Source organism: Melozone crissalis, unplaced genomic scaffold (assembly GCF_028551555.1).
Source record: "Melozone crissalis strain CALT ecotype California unplaced genomic scaffold, PUWL_Pcris_2 ptg000007l_1, whole genome shotgun sequence".
Taxonomy (NCBI): domain Eukaryota; kingdom Metazoa; phylum Chordata; class Aves; order Passeriformes; family Passerellidae; genus Melozone; species Melozone crissalis.
In genome coordinates, this window is record NW_026535785.1 from 4,036,841 (window position 1) to 4,062,523 (window position 25,683).

The following is a 25,683-nucleotide window of genomic DNA, read 5'->3' on the forward strand; positions in this document are numbered from 1 at the left end:
TACATTTGTGTTTGTGCAGTGACATATATTTTGGACATATTTGGAGGTATTTAGTCAAAGAATAGCAAAAAAGCAGCTGGAACACACAGATGTGCAGCAGAGGGATGTGCAGCTATATTTTATTAAAATGGACAAGTATAGAAGTTAATCTCTTATTGCTTGCTTGGTGAATGCATCAGTCAGAACTACGTTAAAAAATCATTTTATTTCTTGCAAACACCTGTTCACCTGTGACACCAGGGGAAAATGGGTTTTGTTTCTGCTCCTGCAGCATCTGTGGGCTGAGCTGCAGCTGCAGGGCCCAGTGGTGCCCCCGAGGCTCAGAGCTGCAGGAATTCCAGCAGGGTGGTGACAGCTGAGAGATTCTGGGCTGTGGGGGAAACAGCCCACAAAGGCTTCTAAATTCATTTCTACAGACCAAACTATGGAATGTCACTGTCACCCACCCACATCTGCCTTACCCTGGGCTGGGATGAAGGTGACTCCCTGCAGTGGACTTAAAATGCAGCAGTCAAAAACTTTGGAGGGCACCTGGCCAGTTGGATTCTAGACTCCAATCTTCTGTTATTTTTAATTTATTTTCCAGCCCACAGTAATTTTTGTACCATTTCAATAATGGAGACCCCCATGGTCCACAGTGTCGTTCCTCCCCAAAATATCTTGGGGACATGTTAAAAATGCTTAACAATGAACAGGCTGTGTTTGGGGTCCTATAGAAGTGCTGAATTATATAAGGACTCCTAAAGCTTGGTGTATAAAAGAACAGATACCAAAAGATTGGATTTTGAAGATAACTGCACATTCAACTGGGCAAAGGTATTTAAATTTTCTCACTTGAAGCCTAATTCCCTCTAATGATGTTACAGTAACTCACTGAGTCCACAATTGCTTGAAGCATCCCTATTTCTTAATTATATACAATTTTTTCTCACAGATTTTGCAAGAATAGACTATTAAATTAAAGCTTACCTCTGTATTAAAATTAAAAACCTGGTTAGTTCTTTTGCCCCAAACACATGCAGACACAGCTTTAAAATAATGACCCATTATCCTACAATAATTCTACAGAGATCAAGCATTAAACTCACAGTTCTGAAGCCACAGAACTAATTATTATATCAGGTGGTCTATGCTCACTTTTGAGCAAACCACAATTCCAGGGCTGACAGAACTTGGTATCAGAATTACTTGAATAAACTGAATGCTAGCAATTTCCAGATAATTGTGAACTTCTTCAATTAATACCCATAAGTTGGTGGTGGAGACTGGAAGGTATTAACATGGAAACAAAGTTCAATTTTCCACTGAAATTTTCTTAGCATCAGATGTTTACAGCCTGGACTATTTCACCAAAATTGCAGAAATGTTTAAGTCCCTTAGTAAGCAATGTGAAGTCAAAGATTTTTGGAACAGAGGCTTCTAAAGGGATTTATTTATGGGCCCAGCTGATCAGAATGGATAAAGCAGCACCGCTTTTGCAAAGACAGTGGAAAGGTTCTACAAAACTCAAACAAATTTGTGCTCAGATGATGGTTGTGTGCTCCCCTTGAAACATGATTTATAAAGAGCAGAAAACAGGTCAGGGTGTGAAAAAGGAAATGCAGAGTGCAGGGAAAGCGGAAGTGAATGACATAAAACAACAAGAAGGATGGGGAGTAAAATGTTGTGGAATGAAGTTAAAAATGCAAGGGAAAAAGAGCAAGAAGGTGGAAAATGAAAAGAAGATGGCAGGAAAGGATAAGACAGGTAATGTGGTTTTCTTCAGGTCTGTAAGGAACAAGAGGTCAGAAAGGAGGCAGCAGCTCCTCTTGCTGCACACCAGGAATTATTGACAAAAATATCATGAATTCATTGTGTCAGTTCTTAAAAAAGTAAAAAAGAAAAGGAAAAAATAAACTTATCACAGACCACATCTGTCTTGTTTAGAAACAGAAGGTATAGATAGTCATGGACTCACATTTCCAGCTTTAGGCCATAGAAATCAAGGTCTTTGCAGCAATTAGGACATTAAAATTCTGAATTTTGAATGAATATCTAAATAAGACAGAATTGTTTCTATGTTGTGGGGAACAAGACGCATGGAGGTTTGAGCAGCCAACAAAAAAGTCTGTATTACATTCTGAAGGTTATGATGGATGACAAAAAGCTTACTATTAAATTAGCAAGGCCAAACCTTCAAGACTTTGTCTTGAGCCACAGTACAGGTGCTCTGTGCCAAAATTTCCACTGCAACATTTCATCAATCTCTAGGAAAGGATCAGGAAACTCAGAACTTGTGCAGTTTTCCAGAAAAGAAACCAATAACAATTTACACCTAATAAGAGATGAAAAAAGATCCTCCTTGCCATTCATAAAGACAAAAATAATCATAATAATTTCTATTTAACCCATTGTTGGCTGTGAGTCTGGCTGGTTTAAGAAAGGTTCATGAGCAGATAAAGATTTCCTACCCAAGTAGGAAAAACACCAACCAGAAAAAAGAGATGTTTCCATCTTTCCCATGAGCTCCTAAGATTCCTTCCTTTCCTACAGGAAAACACAAGTTCTGAGGAAAGGGCAAAATGTTTTTCTGGATGTTGTTGTTGTACCCAGAACAGTGAGGCCTCAGCAAGGAATTTTGAGGGTTATTTTAATACTAATAGGGAAAAGAAACAAATAAACCAATCATGCTAAAAAGAAAAGAAGCATTATGATTACTTTTAAATGCCTTAAAATGCAATTAATATATAATAACAAAACCAGCAAAGAAGTATCATGATGACTTTTAAATGTCTTGAAATGCAATTAATATATAATAACAAAAGTGGTTTCATAGATAATTAACATAACATGACAAAAATATTATTAGTCTCCTTGTGTTTTACTGAACACTTCATTATTCTTTCTGGGAGTGTTCTATTAGAAAATAATTTAAAAAAAAAAACCAAATCAACAAAACAACAGACAAAAACCTACAAAACTTAACCACCATGCAAATAAATTTAATGCCATTTGTTACTATCTCAATAAACTCACATTTTCCCAAAGTTCCTACTGCATTTCCACTCTCCCACTCCTCAATAAGAAAATACTCATTTTTCCTGGTCTTTGGAGAGTGTGTTATTTCTAGGATGGAAATCCAAGCCCACTGCCTTGACAGTTATAGGTTATACCCAAAACTTTGCTGATTTTTCCTTTTTCCAGAATTCCTCTCTGTTCCTGATCCAAATGACACACCAGGGCTGCTGAACAGCAGGGATGGCAAAGCCAGGCAAGCAGTCAGAGCTCTGAATAAAGCAAATGCCCTCCAACAAAACCAACTGTTGACTTTTGCAGGCTTTCCCCAGAAATAAAATGAGGATGTTACTGCCTTCTGAAAGGAATCACAGCTCCCTGCTGATATCTCATAACATTAGGAGCTATTGATTTACATACAGTATTTATTGAATAGAATATTGCCAGTAAAAATGAACAAGATATGGTAAATTACAGAGTTCATATAGAATATTTTGTTCCCCCAAGACAAAATAAGTAACAATGACATGAATTTTAGCTTCACTTCTTGTCAGATTTCCTCTTTATGCCATAAACCAACTTTGGGAGAGAAATATTTCCAGTAGCTGGAAATCCCATTTCCATCTTAGCTGCACAAGCAATTCTTTAAATCATAGTTTTAAGAAATGTGGCTCCACTTAAAATTTATGTGCTCAAATATTTGATTTATGCCCACGGTTCTGGTGATCACCTTGGCTCTGACCTTGTAAACAATCAATGCCAGAAAGTTTCCCACTGATTCAGGAGTCTGCCCATATGGGTCTCGCTGAAGGATCCAGGATTTTGCTTCTGCTGGGTTTGTTTCTGCCTCCAGTTTTTTTTGTTTTGAAGGGTCCTTTCTGAATTTACCTGCAGCCCCAACATGTGAGCATACTGATGAATATAAAATAAAAACTCAGCAATATGAAGGAAAAAACATTTATCTCCTGCACTCCCTACATATAACATACAAAACAGGCTACAGAGATCTTTTCCCCTGACAGAATTTTCATCTGTATTTCAGTTGATCTGACCGCAGCTCATTTATATAAATAATTCTCTATCTGATTAATAATTACGTTTTATACTTTCACAATAACTTTTTTTCTTTTTACAGTCAAATTTTCTTTCATTTCCCTTTGCTAAATAGTCAGAATTCCTCCCTGAAACTTTGAACTCTGCTATTACTCCATGATTTTTTTATGTAATTTGAAATCACCAGTATTTTAACAGGCTTGATCTGTGTATTAATGATTCTTTAATTAAATCAAGCACATTTTACTGCAATGTACATCTCTACATGACCAAACTTCTTGCCATGAAAGACTGAGTGCCTTCCTTTTTTGGGGATATTAGTAGGAGATAATACTAGGGTCTGACATTTCCCATCAGCTGGTTCCAGCTCAGAACAGAGCAGATCAGTTCCACTCCAGACAAATCTGCCTGTGCAGATAACCAGGATTAAGTGCATTTTTACATTTTTATTGAAGTTAGAAGCAAAAGTGTGATTTTCCTTTTGAAAGAGCAGCGTGTTTCTGTGTGCTGTCCATAGATCTCCAGCCAGCATCAGCAGAGATTCAGCATCAGGGGATGATAAATCATCCCAAAAAGGATGTGGCTGCACTAAAATGGACTTACACAGACGAGAAATTCCTTCTCCTGCACAGATAAATTACAGCCATTCACTTCCAGGCTTTTGCTACAGCAACATTTCCCTTATCTGCAAAAATGCATTAAAGCACTCACAAATCTTTCCCACAAAATGCTCCTCAGCACCTGACCAAGCTGGTTTTCCTCATCATTGTGAAGCATTGCCATTGTTTGTTGCTTATTAAACAGGGAAATTGAGCCCATTAGGGCAGCAGCCTCACCCTCAACTGGGACTCGGTCCCTAAAGTGAGGCAGCTCACAGCACAGAGCTGCTGATGGGTCTGGAATCTTCACCCTCCTCTCAGCCCACATGTCAGCCAACATATAGAAACAATTCTTCATAGAACTGCACACTCCCACTTTGCTTTTCAGCCCTGTTAACATAAGTTTTCTAAATATCTCAGTCTGTCACTACCAGTTGCAAGGCATCCTTTCACAGAAGTGTCATCTGCCATTATGAAAAAAGCTGAGGGCTGATTTCACACCTCTGATTGTCAAGGATTTTTTTAAAAAACAAATAAAGCTCTTTACTTAAAAAATAATTAAAACTAACTCTTCATTAGCAGTTCAAATTGCCTAGGTAAATTTGGTCACAGCTCTAATTTGCACACAGTTTTATCAAGCTGCTTCATTTCATGCTTGCAGAGGATCACCTTCTGATTATTTCATTTCCACAGACATTTGTTGCCTTTCAACGATGGCAGCACCCTTTAAAAGCTCGAGTCCCAGCTGGAAAACCCCAATGGCACTTTGCCACTGATGCTTTAGGGGCTGCAGGACTGGATTTCACTGCTGCAGGGATTCTGAGCATTTGGAAGTGATGGGAAATGAGCTGCTGCACCTGGAGGCTCTGTCCTGGACCCAGGGAATGCCCAACCCCAAATCTCATGCATGAACAATAAAAAAATAATGGAATATTTTTGCCAGTTCTTCTGGACCCACCTAACTTGGAGTAAAGAACAGAGTTCTTGTAACTTGGAAACTTTTTGTCATCTTGGCAGCGGCAATCAACCTCCACAGCTCTTCCTGCTTTTCTTTGCTTTCTGCCTATAAATACATTGCCCAGGTAAATGTGAGGTTTTAAAAATTAACCCAGGGGTTTTAAATAACAATTTTCCCCATAATCACTGGTTTTCAGACTTCTATTTTCACTGGCCCTCTGTTTGACCCTTTGTGTCCTAATTCATTGGGGTTTTATCAACACTGAGCACAAGTAGCCTTCCAGCTTCACTGCAATCCTTTTGCTGTTATCACATCTCTTTACAGAAGCACTTGATTTTCTTTTCTTTTTTTTTTTTTTTTTTGCTCAAGGAAAGAACTGAAAAGTCACTAATATTTCTGCTCTGCTGGAATCCGAAAAGGCTATGGGTCTGAAGTTGACTCTGAATTTCTATAAATTGTGGGCAAGTTTTCGATGGCGTGCACCTCACTGATTTGGGTTAGAAAATCCATTTGGGCTAAAAAATCCCCACCAATCTCCTTCATCTGTTTTTCCACATCTGCATTTTCCAACAGCAAATAAACTATTAATAATAAAAAATAAACTATTTGTCATTGTCTGAAATGTCTGACTTAGTCTGATTTATTCAAATCTCGAGAGAAAACCAAACATGCTTGAGAGCATATTTATACAATGCAACACCTTTTGCTCCCACTAAATAGGGGCTCTGGGCTCCCTCTTATCTCAGCAGCCCAGAAGCAATTCCACAACGTGCCCAGAGCCTGCTTAAGCCCCACTTCAGAGCATCATTTAGCAGTTTTGTCAACAAGCTCCAGCAAGCCCCAAAGTAAAACCATTCCATGTAAATCCATGGCTGTACTCTGACCTGCAGAATTCCTATCAGGATGCTCTTTAACAAACCTCTCCAGGAGGAAAAGGAGTTGCTACACAATTTTCTAGCACATTCTAGCTTTGCTGGGTATAACATCATCCCTGACTCCTCCTGCTCCTCTTCACAAGAAGCTTTCACTTCAAACTGAAGCTGACTGACATTCCTTGGGCTTTAAGAACACAAATCACAAAGTTCCACAGGAAATAAACTCATAAACCAAGTGGATTAATAAATTTATTTCAGAGGGTGAGGGTGGTGTGGTTAATACAAGCTGCCTTGCATTCCTCTAGGCAGTTTGAGTTCCTTTGCTAAAAACCAAATTTTAAACTCATCTGAAAACACAAATTCCACACAAATGAGCTTCACTGAAAAGACTGCCAGGCCCTGACCCTCAGACAGATGTTTTCACTCTATTTTAAAATATTTTCTAACTTTTACTAGAAATAAAAAAACAGGGAAAGAAGGGATTAACACAAACAATGAACAAAGCTGTCTGTGTAGAGTTTGATACTCTCTAATTTAATCATGTCCTCTAGTTATGAATCCAGACAACTCCTACAAGTTTTTCAGCATTCCTCCAGGAGAAAGAGGGCAGCAAACCCAAATTTTCAAACATTCAGTGAAAAAAAAAATAACAGAATAAATATTCTTAGCTACTTTAAAATATTCTGAGGAAATAAATCAGTGCTCAGGCAGAGCATCCCTTGGTGTAGCTGAAGGACTCAAACAGATTTTATCTTTTCATCCTTCCCCCACCTCTGATTACACACTTGATATTCTGATGGTTTGCAAAGATCTTGTATTAATTCACAATGATCTCTTTACTTGTTTGCATTTTGCTTTGAATTTTTCCTTTCAGTACCACAGTGCTGGGCAGGGGGAAGCTCAAACAAAACCACAAAACACTTCTTTGAGAGAAATTCAAGGATATTTCAGATTGTTCACCTTTCAGTGTACCAAGGAAATCAGGGAGAAAATCCTGTTGTCTTCCTGACTCCATGATACATTTTTAGTGGAAAATAATGGGCTGGATTTGAGACAGAGAAATCAGGTTGAGGGTTCTCCTTCAGAACATTCCAAGCCCATTTTTTGCTGCAGGATGGGGGTGAGCTGCTGAGCAGAGTGCAGGACAACATCTCAGGAAGCATCACAGCCTCTCAGGCTGTACATTCACAATGCTCATTGCTCACCTGCTATATGACATTTTTGTGCATAACTTACATTGCTTCAAAGAGCCTCCTCTAGGGAAATGGTTTGTCTTAATTTAAGTGTGTCTTTTGCCAGATCAGATATGAGGGCCATTTGTGGTTTGCTGCATAAAGTTGAAAAGTCTACTATGATTTTCCAGCAGAAAAAATATTCAAGGTTTATACTCAACACATTAAGGTGGAAATCCACTGATAAAATAAGAAACAGCTGGCAAATGAAGACAAGGAACAACGTTAAAAAGAGAAACTGCAATGTTTTTCTTGCAAGGAGGACGTCAGCAACTCCCATAAATCCTGTGCAAGTGCTTAGCACACATTTCACTGCAGCCCCAGATAGGAAGGAGATGTTTACGTGTTGAAAACCAGCATATGGTAAATTTTAGCAGTGCTGGTTGAGCAGTAGGACCCATCACCAAACTGGGAAACTCTCCCAGAGGAGGAAGGAAACAGCACGGGAGATAAAAATGGTGATAATGACACTGCGGGAGGTGAAAGCGAGGGGTCAGGGCTGGCAGCCAGGACTGTCCCCAAGCCTGTGTCCCACAGGGAGAGGGCACCTTGTGCTCCCTCTGCCAGAGGTGGGACACACCTCCTACACAGAGGTCCATGAGCCAGGGGCAAGTGCTGTGAGTGCACATTCCCAGGGCTGGATGGAAAACGTGAATTGACAGGTCCTCTGTTTATTTTATGCATTTTGGGACAAGGTGGGGCAGTTGTTTTTCAGGTTTCGGATATCATTTGTTGGGTATTCAATGGAGAGAAACATTTCTATTGACAAGGAATAGAATCTTTAGTAAGACCTCTCTAGCTGATGTACATTTCATATGTAACATTTTCATATCATCAGAATCTTCTTTATCTCTATTAAAGACACCCACTGCTAAAAATGGAGTTCAATGGTAGTTTCAATTGACCGTTTGACAATAAAAATATATAATTCTGTACTACCATAGCGACAACTTCCCCAAAAGATCTTCCTTTGTCAAAACAAAATTTTCTATTCACAAATCAAATGCATACACAACATTCAGACAGCATTTCCACTGAAGATAAATGACAAAAAGTCCATGCAGAAAGCAGACAAATTTCAATTGCATGAAAAACAAACACATTTACCATTTCCAACAGTTCTTGAAATTTCCTAGCACAGTGGCTTCAATTGAGTCTTCAATTTAACTGCAGATCTTTCAGGAGCAAATGCACATTCAGAAAATGCATGCTATCAACACAGAGCAGAGATGTTATCTCTGAGCACTCACCTCGTAATTGGCAATCGCTTCTCGATCGAGTGTTCGGGTCACCGAGACCTCCCCGTTCATCTCATTGATTCTAAAAATTCCTTTTGGGTCTTGATCTACTCCCTTCCCAGAGAGGCGAAACTTCACTCCCTCTGTCCCTTCACTTCTGATGACCTGCATGGCAGGAAACAAGAGATGGGCCACGTTGTAAAATCTTTTAAACTCATCCTAAAACCACATAAGTCATTTTGGTCTTTCAACTAATGCTGAGCTATGTTCCCTGCCAATAAAAAGTAAAATCATAAAATATTATTTCAATCATTCATAAGACACTATGCAATTTTTGTGTTAAACCCTGGAAAAGCTACTCATGTTCTTGGCCAGTTCCTATCTTAACTTTAGTGTCTTCAATTTCACTACTTAAAGTTTCTGTTATTCCATCACTGAATTCATTCTATGCCTAGAATTTGACATTTCATTTAATGCTATTTCTTCTTTCTAGTTAAATTGATAGAACAGCTACAAACTTGCAAAAAAAGCATTTTGTATTGATTGCCAAGATGCACTGTTATTTCACAACCCTTACCATACCAGAGAACTATCATACAATATTTAATTAGTCATTGTGAAGTCATTACACACTACTTTCAGGTTGGGTTATTTTCCCTCCCCCCATTTCACTTTCAAACCCTTCCTTTTCCAGGATTTTAAATCAAGGGGGAAATCTCTGCATGAAAATATTGGAATATCCTGCCCAAAATAGTTCTGAATTAGCTGAAATTAGTCCACTTCCCAAATTCCTACTTATGTATATACACACATCCACAAGTGCATGGCAACTCCTTGTTACTATCACCTTATTTTTCCACGAGAACAAAATTCCTAAAAATCCAATTTCATGGCAGCGTCCCATTAGTGACAGTAACATTAACCAACCTGCAGAGACACACAATGTCACTTATAAGCTACACACGTTGCAAATTTGTATTCATACACCAGAATCTGAGGGATTATAAATTAATCTTGCCCTTTTAGGCTGACAATTTTGCCAAGCCATTTCTTCCCTCTGCTGTTCTGTGTTCTTTTGTTTCTAGCAGTTTCATATTGCTGATTTCCGCAGAAACATTAAGTCAAAAATTTATATTCTGGTCTGAATTACAGCTCAGGAAGAGGAAGGGAGAAAGTGGCCTTAGAACTCTGGACCTTCTCCAATTTTGAGATAATAAATATGCAGGTTGTTTAATAATGTTCCTGAGGAAATAAATGTTTGCTGCCCTGTTGCTGTGGGTTGGGCAATGCTGGTTTGCAGATTACTGGGCAGTGAGATTTTGACTTAACTCCATAATCATTGTTCCTTTATTTTAACTGAGAAAAAATTGCCACAAGTTATGAAATAGGAAATCAGCATTTTCACAGATAAAGTTTTGCTTTCCAAACCCTTTGGCGAAGGGAGACATTTCAAAGTAAAAACCTGTTTCACCTCATTTTTTTCTCCCTCCTTCCAACACTCAGACACATTAATGGCTGAAGTTTTCTTCCTGTGTATTTTTGAGTAAGTCATGACAAAACACAGAGGCAGACAACACTGCAGGTGACAAAGGGGCAAAGTCACTTTGAGACTTCTGGTTTGGTGATGAAACTTGATCTTAACGGCTCCTACTGAAAAGCTACCTGCTGTTCAGGTCACTTTTGGACCAATTTCTGGTATTTTTTACATCAAGCCTAAAAATTTTTTTAGTTTTTCGTAACATAAAGCTATGCTTGAGATTTTGCAATGTCATGACCATTTCTCACTTTTGTAGGGAAAAGATGAATTGATTCTTTTCTGCCCTGATGTCTGAGACTTCTTATGAGGAAAGTGCACCTTCCCCTATAAGAACAGCGGCTTGAAAGTCCTGAAATCAGCTCCAAGCAAGGACAAAATCTAACCCAAAGGTGTTTACAGCCATTTCCACCAAACATTGCTTTTTTATGACAAATTTAATATGTAGTATAAACACAATGTCCCAGTTGTAACAACCCACAATAAGAAAGAAAAATAAATATTGGGCTCTGAAAGGGAATTTGTAAAAAAACCCCAGATATTCATATGGAAATTTTTCTCCACATTGGATAGAAAAACAAGAATGTAGTAGTAGTAGTAGTAATACTAATACTCATACTAATAAATAGATAAATAACAATGATAACAGTAATAGTAATAGTGGTCTCTGAAAATCCAACTAGTGGAAAAATTTCTTCTCAACATCAAATCTGGCAAAGTTCTTCACCTTGAATTTGATGGTGAGACATCCCAATGTGGTGCCTGACAAGTCTGTGTTCCTTGGAGCTGGCACATCCCACATCTCATCCCAATCCAGCTGCAAACTCTTCACCATGCATGGGAGGAAGAGCGACCAGAGAACAGAAGTTTTCTAAATGACTGGATGAGCTCACTCAGCTTTTTGGAGACTTCAGGGATCTGTCACATTCACAGTGCAACCCTTGGCAGAGCTTTTCCTCTTATCAGTTTATCCGTGTATCCATTTTCTGCCCAGCCCCTCCAGGCTGGTTTTGTGACCCAGAGCCCAGCCCAGCTCGGGACACCACGGCAGCGTTTGCACAGGAGCTGAGGGCGGCTCACAAAAAGTCATTTTCAGAAGGTTCCTTTAAAAAGCTTAATTAGCCACAAGAGGGAGCCGCGAACTGCCAGGAATGTCAGCGAGAGCATTCCCAGCTCCTAATTAAGATGCTTATATAATGGTTGCATAGTTCAAAGAAAGTGCATTTCCCAGTTCACACGCAGCTCAGTACAATGAAAAGTTTAATAAAAATCAGGCTTAATTTGCCATATGGTTTGGTGCTTCAGCAAGAGCAAGGAAGAAAACAGGAGGGTTGTCTGACATCTCCTCTGGCAAGGCTGATTTGGAGCACTGGCACAAACACAGCCCTGTTCACAGGAAAATTTCCTAGCTCACAATGCATTTGCAGAACAATGCTTCCCCAATATCCTGGTGGTGATAAAACAAGGCCAGGCTATTTCTGCTGCAGTGTTTACTTGGGGATTTCATTTTTACTTTTCGAAAATACATAAATGAAATCCCACAGTCACTGCTGCCTGGAGCCCAGTCAGAAACAGATATTTCCATAATTTTTTCACAGCTTCAGGAACTTCAGTGCAGGTTCTAATACTGAAAACGTCTGCACCATATGGCAGTGGCTATGTGTTGCCGATAAAGGCTTTGCATTCTTAGGAAATGGTTTTTAAGGCAGCACAGGACCCCACCAGCCACCCACTGGGAATATGGATAAGGCAGGAATATTTCATCCAGCATCCCAATTTCTGCCTATTTCTTTCTCCCTTGCTCTGAGCTCACAGGTCATTCTGTGGGCAGATGGCTCAGAATAGACACCAGCTGAGCATCCCACCACAACACGGGCTGGGGGAGGCTGTTCCCTCACCCAGGACACAAGGACAGCACTGGATGGATCTCAGGAGTTCTGCAGTTTATTGCAGCCCCGAGACACATGAAAAGTCTCTCGCCCGCACATTTGAAGAATAAGTAGGGGTTCTTCAGTTCTCGGTCTCAGAGCTGTTTATTGTATCTTATCTATAAAAGTTTTTCCTCCTGTCCAGCTGAGGTCTGCTCAGCAGGACGCACAGAGGCACACTGTCTGCCCCCAGGGTGGTGTTATCTCTTTATACTAAAAACTGTGCATAACACGTTTACAATTACTTTGCAATACCTATCACCCATGTTAGACAGTGAACTTCTATTCTAAACCAATCTCAAAGTGCCAATATCACAGCAGAAGATGGAGGTAGAGAAGGAGAAGGAGAAAGAGAAAGGAGAAGGAGAAGGAGAAGGAGAAGGAGGACGGCTGGACACACCCAAGTCCCTCCATCTTGTCCCCAAAACCCCTATTCTAAAAACCCCAAAATCTACTTTTTCCCCTAGTGATAATTTTATTATTACATTACTTAAACTTCTGTGGCTTTCAAATCCTCATACAAAGCTGGTTATTTGCTCCATGGGTCGTAATCAAACCCACAGGTGCTCTGGGCTGTGTGCCAGGGTCTCTGAGCTCCCTGAGAGGGGTCCTGGCAACTCTGGACACCCAGAGGGATGTACTGGGTTCCGACAGATGGACACTCAGCCATCTCTCACTTCCCCGTCTCAAGGGCACTTCAGAGAATAATTGGGAATTGAAGTGATCCATCCCACAGAGCCCAGCAAAAGGCTCTGTGATCCTGCTCAGCTGAAAGACACTCCAAGCACCCAGAGCACCAGGGAGCTGACAGGAGCTGCTTGCTGCTGAACCATGGCCAGAACGTATTTCCCCAGTGCTATTTCTGGGCTGACATTATGGATCCCTCAGAGCCAAACTCATCTCAGCAATGTGATCCCCCTGTTGTTACGGGTTTATCACAAAAGTAAATCAGAGTGCTCTCAAGAGAGGAAGAGAAATAGAAGCACAAAACCCCCACGGTGCCCTGAGAGAGAGAATTCACAGTTCTACAGTGCCAGCAAATCTGTCCTAAGCAGCACCATCCCCAGTCACCAGCTCTGCCCTTTAAGAAGTGTTTGCCTCAACCACTCCCATAATTTCTTAGTTCTTGATGCCAGGTGAATTATAGGTGCATCATAGCAGTTTCACTTTTTAATTAGAAAATTAATCCCACCCCAGAGAGGAATATTTGGTTCATGTCCCAGTTCTTTTCATATCAGAGCATTACAGTGTCTCCCTTGTGTTTTTTAGTTTTGTTTGGGATTTCTTTTTTAGTGGGTTGGGGTTTTTTGGGGTGATTTTTTGGGGGGTTTTGTTTGTTTGTTTTTTGTTTGGGTTTGGTTTTGTTTGTTTTTTTTTTGAGGGAGGGTCGTTTGGTTCTGGGATTTCCTGCTTCCCCTAAACTATTAGGAAGCAAATTTATTCATGGAATATTTAAAGGTGAACTATTTTTCCCTTAAATCACTTTGCTCTACAAGAGCAAAACAATGGTTTAGGCCCATTGTTCAGATATTGTTTAAATAAACAGACACTTCCTGTCCTGCCATACTGAAAATTACTCTTTACACTCAAAGGCTCCATCTGCTCCATGCTGACTCAAATACTCTTTCAACCAAAACAAATGCAAAATATTCCCATTGTTATTCAAAAGCTTTAACCAACAGAAACGTCTTCATTACTGTAAGCTAAACATACAAAACCCATGGCTAGAAAGGAATTTATATACTTTGCTGACTTTAATAATTTATTATGTAAAAATTAGTACCTCTGGCTTCTTTAAAGAAATGTCAGATGAAGTGAAGCCAAATTGTGCTCTTTGATGAAGGCAGACATTGGCCAAACCTGACCCTGGCTTTCTCTCTGATTAGAACTTTCTCCAGATCCACTCCATGTGCAGGTGACCGGCAAGGAGATCCAGTGGATTCATTCCCATAAAATTAACAGGAATTCTAAAGCTTCTCTAAGTGATTGTGTCCTTTACTGGTGATAGTTAGGGATAAAGCCAGGATGTTTTTCAGGCACCACTTTTTCTTTTTTGCATAATGGACCATTAACGTCACTCTATTATCAATCAAAGCACATCTGGGCAGTGCCCTTTCAGGATGTTATCCAAAACATCCAAAACAAGTTTGGATTCTGTATTTACTTCTGTGGATTATTTGTTATTTATTCTTACATATTCATACACATTTAAACCTCAGTGGCACTGGGCAAAACTCTTATTACAAGAGTAGCAATTACTTCTCAGTCACGTTGTTTTGCACTTGTTCTCTTAAAAATTACAGGGAAAAAAGGAACATGTGTATTATTACAATAGTGCATCTGTAAACTGAAGTGTTTTCATATCTGCATAAAATTCTGAAATACTCGGCATGGGGTATACAAATACCTTGAACATGAAAAATGTTATATCAACTTTCAGAGAAAGAACATGGGAATAAAAAAGTCAGGCATTGAAATTAAATTAATTATGAAAATAAAAAAAACCAAATCACTGATTTTTTCAAGAGAGTCCTTTTTAGCATTTTAACTCGGAGTTTTGTCATGCAAAACATCTCAGGAAGTGTCAGATTTAGGAACAAGCCTGGGAGAATTAAAGTGGTTTTAGCATATTTTTGATGCATTTTTGTAAGATTGATTAGGGGCTGCAAATGGTACCAGTGTTCCTCGCCTGAAGGCATTCAGACAAAACTGTGAATGCTCTGATCCAGCACCACACTGAGGACTTCATGTGCATGAAGGAAATAGAACTTGCACTGCTCAAAAAATGGGTGAAACATTGAAGGATTTTTTTGGACTGGTGCTCTACTTCCTATAAAACGTACTATACCAACTATTCTTTTGTCACATCAGTGCAAACAATGTTTTACTAAGTAGAAACAACTGCAAATCTGAAATTTGACATGGTTCATAAATTTGAGAGGCAAATGTTTTCAACAGAGTATCTCAATGTAGGAAAATGACACAATATATTAAAAACTGGTGAAGTTGTTTCACCACCAGGGCTCCATTTCCCAGATCTTTTTAGAATAATCAAAACAAATAGGATATTTGATATTCAACCAAAAAAATATCTTCTCAACATAATGGCTTTTTATCATAATTACGCATAAATGTTTGCAAAATTCAGATCAACTTTGTAGTGGGATGCACAGGTGTTGGAGTGAAGTAAAATGAATTTATACATGTGGGAGCCCTGGGCACTGGTGGATCCCTTCAGCCCCAGGTTCATTATTGTAGTTGTACACAGATGCAAGGATTCTCCCTGAAGAACCCTTTCCAGCAGTTGCAGGGATTTAAATTTGAGGATTTAACCAATATAAATAGCTAACAATGAGCATTTACTCAGAGATCGAAGCAAAGTAATTCAATAAACACATCAAGATGTGCATTAGCTTTTGTAGCAGGTAATTCCTCAGCTTCCTTTTACTGCTAATTTATAAAGAGCAAGAAGATTCATTACAAATAATTTCCCCTCTCCCTGTTCCTAGCAGTCTGTTTCACAGCTATATCTGCAGACTCAGGATTCTGTACACAGCACCACGTCCCTACAGCACAGAGGTCACAAACACAGCTTTTTGTGGCCTCAAAGGAGAGGATTTAGAAATGTTCCTTGTCACAGGAGGCCTGGCTGTTTCTCTGGCCTTTCAGGAGCCATTTCAGCACCATATTTGATTTGCTATTTCAGTGACTTGCAAAGCCTGTCACTTGGAGGAATTGGAGCACCACTCTCTGCTGAGTGACAGCCAGACAGAGCAGCTCCAAGCTGGGCTCTGTTGGGGAAAACCTGACTGTGATTGACAACATTAAAAGAAGAACTCAAAAGATCCCCTTAAAAACAAACAAACAAACCAAGGGATTATTTGGATTTAAAAAAAGAGCTTTGCTGAAAGCTTTTCACAGATCTAAAAAGGCAGAAATTAAGAGGCGACGTTGCCACATTTGAAGATTTGGGATTGCAGCAATTCACGATTTAGGACAAAATACACAATGTGCAATCACCACAGGTGTAGCTAAATGTGGAAGAAATGAGAGAAAAGAGGAGAACAGACCCAACTTACAGCACCTCTTCCCAGGTATTTCACAGCGCTACTTATTCTGAATAAGATCACAATCTTAACTCATCCCCGAGAGCCTCTTGTGCAGCACCCAGGCGGGCACAGGGCGCTGATCTGGCCCTGGGCTGGGGCAGCAGGGCAGCGTTTGAGCTGGAACAATCTGCAGATGAGGGCTGGGCAGTACAAACCCTGCCTTGCCTGGGGAACACAGAGCCCTGGCCGCTTGCTCTCCCTGCGGCCACTTCTGCTGCCCCTGGGACCCAGCTACAAATGTTATCTTCAGATCCATGCATGCAGCAAAGAAAGGAAGCAAGACTTGGATTAAGTGGGACCCTCCAGCTGGGCAGAGTAATTGGAATTGCAGAATAAAACACTGAACTTGCAGAGCCGACCTGAGGAGCTGAATGGGAGTAGTAAAGTGAGAAAATGGAGCTGATGAGAATGTTTCACCTAAAATGCTCTTGAAAGTTAAGACTCAGCTGAAGCTGAAGAAATTTCTTGGAAGATTTTGACTAATTTTATTTTTCCTTTAGCTAGCAACCTGATGAGCCTTGAATGTAAAAATATTTTGCAATTAAAATGAACTTAGAGGAATAAGTACCCTATCAAAAGTACTTAATTTTTATAATTGAAGATATTAAAAAAGAAATACCATGATGAAGGGTATTTTTTTCTAAATTTGGTTCGATTACATGGTCTGTCTAATACTTGTGGATACTTTAAGAACCTGCTTAGCACCCAATTCCCACTTGTAGCAAACAACCCACAGATCTAATTATAGATTTTCCTCAGTCACTAGTTCCCTAGGAAACAAATCCATGGCTCATGTCTTGCTCATGGAAGGTCATAGGAGGAAGATAAATATTTTTCTGTGTATAGAAACTTATCTAGAGGTCACAGGTCTGCATCTCAGCAGATGCTGGTGCTTCTGCCAAGGGCAGATGGCAGCTGTGTTTGACAGTTATCTGGGATATTTCAAATTTTCAAACATTTCAGTATGATGGAGCACTGAATACTTCTATTAGAAAGTTTGTGCTTTTTAAAAAAATTTAATTGAGATTTTAATTTTGGTTCTCTACACTCAATTACTTTCAATTACACTCAATACTTTTAATTTTTATCAGTGGATCCACCTCACTTTTCATCTAGTTAAACCATCAGAGGTAAATTCAAAATAGCTGTGAGTAGTCACAACTTCTTAAAAATTATAGGCAGAAATGTAACTTAAAGTTATGAATGGTAAATGTAATTTGTGTTTTCTTCATACTGGCCCTTAGATTATCAGTGCCATCACAAACCTGATCAAAAATTGAAAAACTTGTAGCAATAGGTTAGCAATTCCACATGTGACTGTGTTTGAAGATCTAGCATGGACTACACGGCAGAAACTTCAGACAATGTTACTCAAAATAAAGTTTTAATCACACCTTGATAAATTTGACTGCTTCTAATTTGAAGCAAAAGCAGTCTATAGTGATTAAATGTTAGCATTGATGTCTTTTTTTAATCTAATAGCAGACACTCTTATTATTATTAATCAACTGTATTAATAAAAATCCTAATCATACTAGCAGTGAAAGGAGATTCAAAAAACAACAAATAAGTATTTACCAGAGTGAGTTCTGCTTGCTTGGTTGTAGTAAAGCCAAGCACTCAGTTCATAAAGTGGAATCATTACTTGAGTAGCCAGAAGAAAATGAAGGGTGGATCTCTGATCCTGACATTTTCACTGCAGGATTTGCCATTTCTTCAATGGCAGTTTTATCTCAAAATGGTAATTTGAATGAGAGCAGCCTGTACCCCCAGATCCAACATGCCAAACATGCAGTAATTCAAAACACAGAACATCTGCTCCTTCCCAGGTACTGCACAAAAATACAGGAGGTCTTTGGAGTGAGCTTTTAAAGCTACTGATGCATTTCTAAACACACAGGAATGGATGAGGTGTAAGCACAAAGTGCTGGCAGGCACCACGAGATCAGGATGGTTCCTGTCACTGCTGCACTACAAGGATTTATTTTATGTATCCTCTGCAAACAGCTCTGCCCCTGTTTGTGCCTCTGTAAGGGCTCTCACCAATAAAATTGCAGACAATAACAAAATTATTCCTGTTTACTCACATCAAGATAACTCTGTGTACCTAATTCTGGACTTGCAAAACTATTTAATTCAATTTTGCAACAACACCAATTACCCAACCTGAATTTATGCAGAAAAGAGCTGCTCTAGGTTAGTGTGATAATTCATGCAAATTTTATAATTTCCTTCCTCAAAAAACTGGAAGCTGAGCCATAAAATTTAAATGCAGAGAGCATCAACATTTTGTGACTCAGCAAGCCAAAAGTTGTTGCTGTTCCAAGTGAGGGTGTCTTTGTTTAATCTCATCTCCTACTGAAACAGATATTTGTATCAATATTTCTGCATAAACATTTGCATTTGTGTGTAAAGGTTGGCATCTATACCTGGAAAAACTGTGGGAAAAGGCCAAATTTGGAACAGGAAAGACTTAAACTACCCTTTCTACATAGTGAAAGCTCTCACAGTCCTTAGCAAGCGTTATCTGAAGTGAACCAGTTGCCACTGATTTTCTCTGCTGGCAAACAAATGTCAACCTGATTTAATCTAACTACTCATTTAGAATGAAAAACTCCACATAAAGCTAAAAATCTCCTACAGAAATAATCTGAAACGTTGAGGGGATTACAAGGGTTTTGGAAAGAGCTGCACAGCTGCTGGCTTTGAGCTCCAACAGATTATTTTAAGAGTATAAGTAAGATTTAGTGGTATCTCTGAGAATAAATAACAAATAATCCACAGAATGCTGAGTGATCAATTACACTGTGCTTAAAGTTTGAAGTAATCTCTTTTAAGAAGCCTTATTTCAGAATTCGGCCAAATCAGTGTCTTGTTGGCCACCATAAGAAAAAATGTCTTTGAGTCAGGTGACACAAAAATATTCTTCAAAATATTTTGCTGGTTTTCAAAGTGCATTGATAAATACAGATATTTTCCTCAACTTTCACTAAGCAACAAATAAAACTGCAATTTAATAATGTGAAGCAATGATTTTCCACATCGTTCCAATGGTAGCATTGCCCACTCTTGTGGAAGATTCCAACAAAAAAAAAATTAAAGCCAGAAATGCAAGCTTAGTTAAAGCTTCAGTAAATAAGTTCTTTAAAGAATACACATGACAATCTTTGGATGTTTTAACCAATAATTATTAAATATGAGCTTAAAATATAAATGCTCTTTTAAAATTTGAACCACTTGCAAAGTCTAGGATGACCTCTATGGGAAGCTGTACCCTGAAACTCTTAACACAACAATCTGTACTGAATTCTTTTTAGAAAATAACTTTCTAAGCTGCCTAAAGTGTGGTACTGTTATCTCACATATCACCAGCTACATAAATAAATAGGTAAATAAACAAAATTTTTAAATGCAGCTTCAAAGAAATTAATTTTGATCACTTAGCTCTGTTTTTATGCCATATGCAGTTGTGTTTTTCAATGTTCTGTGAAACCCAGTCCATCAAAGTCTAATTTAAGTATTTTCCTAATAAATATACCTTAAAAAACAATATTTCATGACATCTAAGACTGCAGGAAAGAAATGTTTCATATTGCAGTCCAGAATGTAATAGTTGGTGGCTTCTCCAGCAACTGGAGGGTAAATACACACAAGTTTCTATAAGAAAAGGTTTGATTTTGCTCAATGGTGGCCTGAGGCCAAGAAGAAAATGTAGGCAATAGAAATAATGGATTCCCTTTTTTTTTAACACTGCATTTAATAAACTTGCAAGTTAGTATCAGCCTCTGAATTTATCATTTATCATTACTTAAATCTTAATTACAGTTTTTATACAATTAAAACCAAAAAATTGCTGAGATTTTGAATCCACTTGTGGCTAAATACAAGATATTTTTCCACTGCCTCTAACAGCTTTATCTTTTTTAACTCTGACAAAATTAGATGCTTTCCAGTCACATACAATTGCTTTGCCATAACACTGTTCAAAGTCAAAAAATACTATTTAAAGCTAATAGTAAGATTTTGTGAAAGTTGGAGCTGTTAAATTACTAAAGTGTTACATACATAGGATTGGTGGATAATGGCTATGGTGTTCTTTATCTTGCAGAATGTAAATGTAGCTAATAGTGTGGAAAAAAATCATTTTAATACTTAGCTGAGATTGAAGAAAATAAAGGAATAGAGAAAGACATTCAAGAAGTAAAATTCACACTGAATAAACCAGAGCAAAAAAAGAAAAAGGGGGATATTTTTATGAAGTATTCTAAATGTTAGAAAGATATTCCCTCTTTTGTAACAACAAGATTTGTATTTAAATGAGATCATGGAGGTTTAAAGGAGTCATGGAGGTTCTGTTCCATCTACCAGAACAAGCTTAAGCAATTTGAACCTGACTTAAAAAGAACAGTTTAATGCTGTTTAATGGGAATGAATCTGACTTAATCTAGTTCTGCTATTCTTAGGGATATGTTGGCTTCCAAGAAAAGAAGCCCCATTGATGTGTGCTCTGGAACATGGTCTGGGAGGTGGATCCACCCCAGGAGGGACCCTGATGCCAGAGCATCCTTGCAGTGCTGTCTCCCTGGTGTCTCCCTTAATTCAGTGTTAATGAATACATCATCTATCCTACAATGACAGAGTTAAAACAGGAGTCAAACAGAAACTCAGGTCTGCAGTGCCATTTTAAACGGGCAAAATGCAAATATCCAACCAGTCCTGCTGCCCCTCAGTGTGCAGAGAGAGGATCCAGCTGGATTGTGCAGCAATATTGGAGGCAGAGCCACTCTGGGCCTTGGCTTTGGCTCTGGATCAGCACCCAGCCAACCCTGGGGCTGGGATTTCCAGCCCACCAAGGCACTGACACGCTGCTAACAAAGGGAAAAGCGAAGGCACACCCAAAAAACACCACTGGATTCCATTCCATGGTGTTTACACTTCTTGCTAACCACTTCTTACTGATAGTGGCATTATTAAGTGATAATCCATAATCCCCCATGGCCATATTTGACTTCAATTCCATCAGTGGGAATCCAAAATTCACCTGGTTTTCACAGACATTGCCTCAGCTCAGTGTTAACCTCAGCCCAGCCCATTCTCACCAGTTCACACAGGCTCAGATCATTGTTCCAAGGACACCCTTTGGCCTCTACATCTTGTGACAATACACAAAATATCTCAATGCTTGACAAAAATTACCAACCTGATCATTATTGCAGTTCCCTTACTCAAAACAAATGAAAGCATTAACAGCTATTTCTGGTGCAATTAATTGCTGTCTCCTTATATTTAACTGCAGTTATAATGAGACTAAAACATCCAAAGATAACAAATATTACATTACATACACTACTGAGCCTGTTTTACTACAAATTTACTACACATTTTCATGTAAAAAGAACTTCTCTGAAATATTAGTGAGTCTCATATGGAAATAGAAAGATATGGAGAATAATAATATGCTGACAGCTATAAAGAAGGTACAAGAGCACACCCATCCTCACAAAAAATTCAGCAATAAACTTAAAATAATGCCTTTCTCTCTTCTAATTTAAGGGAAGTGCAGGTAAAACTGCAGCAATAATTAATGAGGCAAAAAGAGCCTTTAGATTAATGAAGCAAGTTACTTTCCCCAGGATCAGGTACTGTTGTTTAATTTTTACCAGCAGTTAAGGCTGCAGGCATATGATCACAATTCTCAAATAGAAGTAAAAAAATATTTAATGGAATTAGTAACTTTTTTGAAATGTAAATCAGTCAACAACCCATTGTGGAGGTACAAAAATAATTTAGCAACGTCTACCAAGTTTATTAATAATTAAAATCACCTTAATATGTATGTTTCTATGGTTACACTTAATGTGTTTAGAATACAGAAAGATCTTAAAACAGTCCCAGGATTTCCCAGCTAATATGAAGAGCAGAGATGGCTTTGAAATTGATCTTTAGAAAGAATAGCCAAGTCATTTCAACTGCAAATCATTCATTTCAATTTCAGCCAGAGAAATCAATGGGCAAGAAAACAGATCTCTCATCAATTAGGACTGCTTCTCTACATCTATTACTTTGACCTGTCCTGGGGATTTTCAATTGACAGCACAGTATATCAGCATTAAATTAAACCCACAGAAAAATAAATATTGGAGAAATTTATATTAGAAAGTTTAGTTGCTAAATTTAACCCTTCTGCAGTGTCTTGGAGAGGAAGCCTGGAACCACCCAATTAAAAACCCCAAATTCAAATTACCCCAACCTCCAGGACAATTCCTGCATGTTGGACAAACAAGGGATGTGCCAGCCCAGCACACCAGGGGGGACAGCAGCAAGGATCCAAACTAAAACCCTGTAGTAGACATTATAAAATCTCTCTTCTGATCAAGAGATCAGAAAGATCTCTTCTGATCAAGAGATCTTTCTGATCTCTTGATCAGAAATCAAATTTCTGATAATTTGTGAGTCTCCAGTACTCCTGTACTGGAGTAGATTATAAAATCTACTCCAGTACAGGAGTACTGGAGACGCACAAATTATCAGAAATGCCAGAAGAAGAAACTTTAATTCCATTTTAACTGAAGATTGCAAACACCATTGTGATGAAGGAAATGAGACACCTAAATTCACTGCAAATGTGGGCCTTGGAAACTTAAATCTCACTGCTTTCAGAAATAGCTTTTTGTTTCTACCATTGCCTACATGCTTTTGAAATGCAGAATGACTCTTTAAATAATAAAGCAATATTTGAAGACAAATAATGAGTCAGAAATCCCTCAGCCCTTCTCTCTGCTTTCCAGACACATTTGAATGATAGAAATTGTATTTAGAAGAACAAGAGCTTAACCCAGACGTGGCTTGTGGAATTACAGAACTGCAAAGTAACTATTTGTGCAGCCACCCTGAAATGTTCCTGCAGTGTGTTTTCTATACAAAGAGCAGTACAAGTAATTCAAAGATGAACCAAAAATTACAGAGGAATGGTTGGGGGTCATTCCTGGGCACATCTGCCCCTGGGTTCTCCCTGCAGTGGTGATCAATGTCATCCTGTGTCAGCACAACAGCAAAGACTCTCTTTCCTTTTGGCCTCCAAATCTTGTGACAATACACAGAATTTCACAGTGCTTGACAAAAATTATCAACCAGTCCTAACCTTCAGTACTGTTAAATCACTCTGCAGCACTCTAATCTTCCCATTCCTTGTCAGTCTCATGACTCATTTTGGATGATCTGCAAACTCTGTCACTGCAATGTCTCCTTTTCCAGATAATTTCTGTTGTGTTAAACACAAATCACTTTATAAATCCTTGAAATATCTATTGGCAAAACCTTCCCTATGGAAATCTGCTTCCACACCAATGTTTCAATCATTTTTAGCAGAAGGAAGCATTTTCTCTCAGTGGAGAAACCCAAGTATGGTTTATTGATCAGATTTATCTACACCTTCAGCTTCTCCACAGATCTCAATACATTTAGGAAATATGAATTGCCTCAGAAAGATCCATGTTGACTGTTCACTTCATGATCTTCCAAAGTTTATCTGTTCCAGTGACTGCTGCATCTGGGCTTTGACTGCCTGATGCAGGATTGGGATTCGGTGGGCTGTAATTCCTAATGTTTCTCAAGGATTTTTAGGGAGCTTTTTAAAAAAAAATGGGAAGGATGTCACCCCACATTCCAGAGTAAGTGAAGCCAAGGTGCAGCAGTAGCTACATGCCTCAGTCAGGAGTTTATTCCCAGTTTGAACTCCACAAACTTGCTCTTTCCTATTTTATAATATTTTTTTCTCTGTTGCTCTGAATCCATTTCTTTTGACACTTCATTTTGAGATATTCCATCATATTCCTGTCCCTCCACTGAGAACATCTGCAGTGTGGCACAGCCTCCCTTCTTTCTAAAATAATTGAAATATTTACTGGTAGTTTATATACTGGAAGTTTTCTCTTCCACTTTTACAGGAATTTCACTTTTTTGAGGGAGGTTGGGGATTTTGGAGAATCCTCTTACAGTCTTTTTGAATCTCCAGTAGAAGTAAAACTGCATTAACTGTTTTCCAGGCATTTGATTGTCACCCAGATCTATGAAACTCAAAATCTCCTGACTGTAAATTCATGACTGAAACAAATGGCAGGCCCTGTCCCTAAATTATGTGCAATGAGATAATTTCTCTCTCTCTTCAACATAATAATTTCTTTGAAAGCCACTGCAGGAGGGTCCCCATGGTTCATTACACGAGCAACAGGGAGTCCCTCCTTGAGAGAATCAAGGACAAAAAATGACAGCTGAGCTGTATTTTCCCTCTAGTCTTTGATTTAAAAAGCTGATGAGAAAATTTCTGTCTAATTCTAAAAATCTAATTAACTCTGGTTGCCAATAAGAATTTTAGAAAGTAGTTGTTTTGAAAAGCCTGTGAAGGAGGATTTTTTTTTTTTTTTTTATTTTTTGTTCTTGGCTCTGCTGCACTGGACTGGGTTGTACCTGTCTCCATCCCCATAAATTAAAAGCACCTATGCATACACATGAGTTATCATCAGGGAACATGTGCTTCATTTGTTCCCAGAATTAAAAGGCTGTTCAGGATGGGAGTTTTCAAGATAAAAAATGTGGTCAAAGCTTGTTTTCTAGTACATGAGGAAAGGAGCTGCTGGGTGCAAACAGCAGCAGCACGTCCTGAACCACATCTGTACTTCCTTGGATAAAGAGTTTGGAACCACCAATCTCTGTGGAATCTTGGGGGAAGTAAATACCATCAATTTTCTGTTATTTACAAAATAACTTTCTAGTACTTACAAAGCATATCCTTCATCAGTCATGCCCAAAAGGAAACAATATGAAGTTTATATGATTTCTCATTAACAGATAATTACACTTTTTTTTCCAAAGCATTATTGTATCATTATTGAGTTGAAGTTTTTTTTAAGAAAAAAAGAATATTATTTATTAACAATTAGGATTCTCATAAGAAAATTACTTAATGCAGTAATGATAGTATAGGAGTTTGAAAAAATAAGCCGTGCATAATAAATGCTATTAATTGAAGTTAATTTTTGTTTTCCAGTGACCCTTAGCAAATTCAGGTTTGCCCAACAGCACGGTGCTACTGGATGAATTGATTCCTCATGTTTTCCTATTTGCACACTTTAAAGGTGCTCTGCATTGCCCATTTTGCTGTATG

General features: G+C 38.6%; 1 protein-coding gene across 2 annotated transcripts in view; it reads right to left on the reverse strand.

Annotated features, from left to right (window-relative positions):
• Positions 1–25,683, reverse strand: part of CDH13 (cadherin 13) — a 438,138-nt gene that overhangs the window by 220,426 nt on the left and 192,029 nt on the right. For both annotated transcript variants that reach the window (XM_054269469.1, XM_054269468.1), the window contains exon 5: positions 8,962–9,114. In XM_054269469.1, the coding sequence (XP_054125444.1) occupies positions 8,962–9,114 (153 nt within the window). The remainder of the gene's footprint in view (positions 1–8,961; positions 9,115–25,683) is intronic.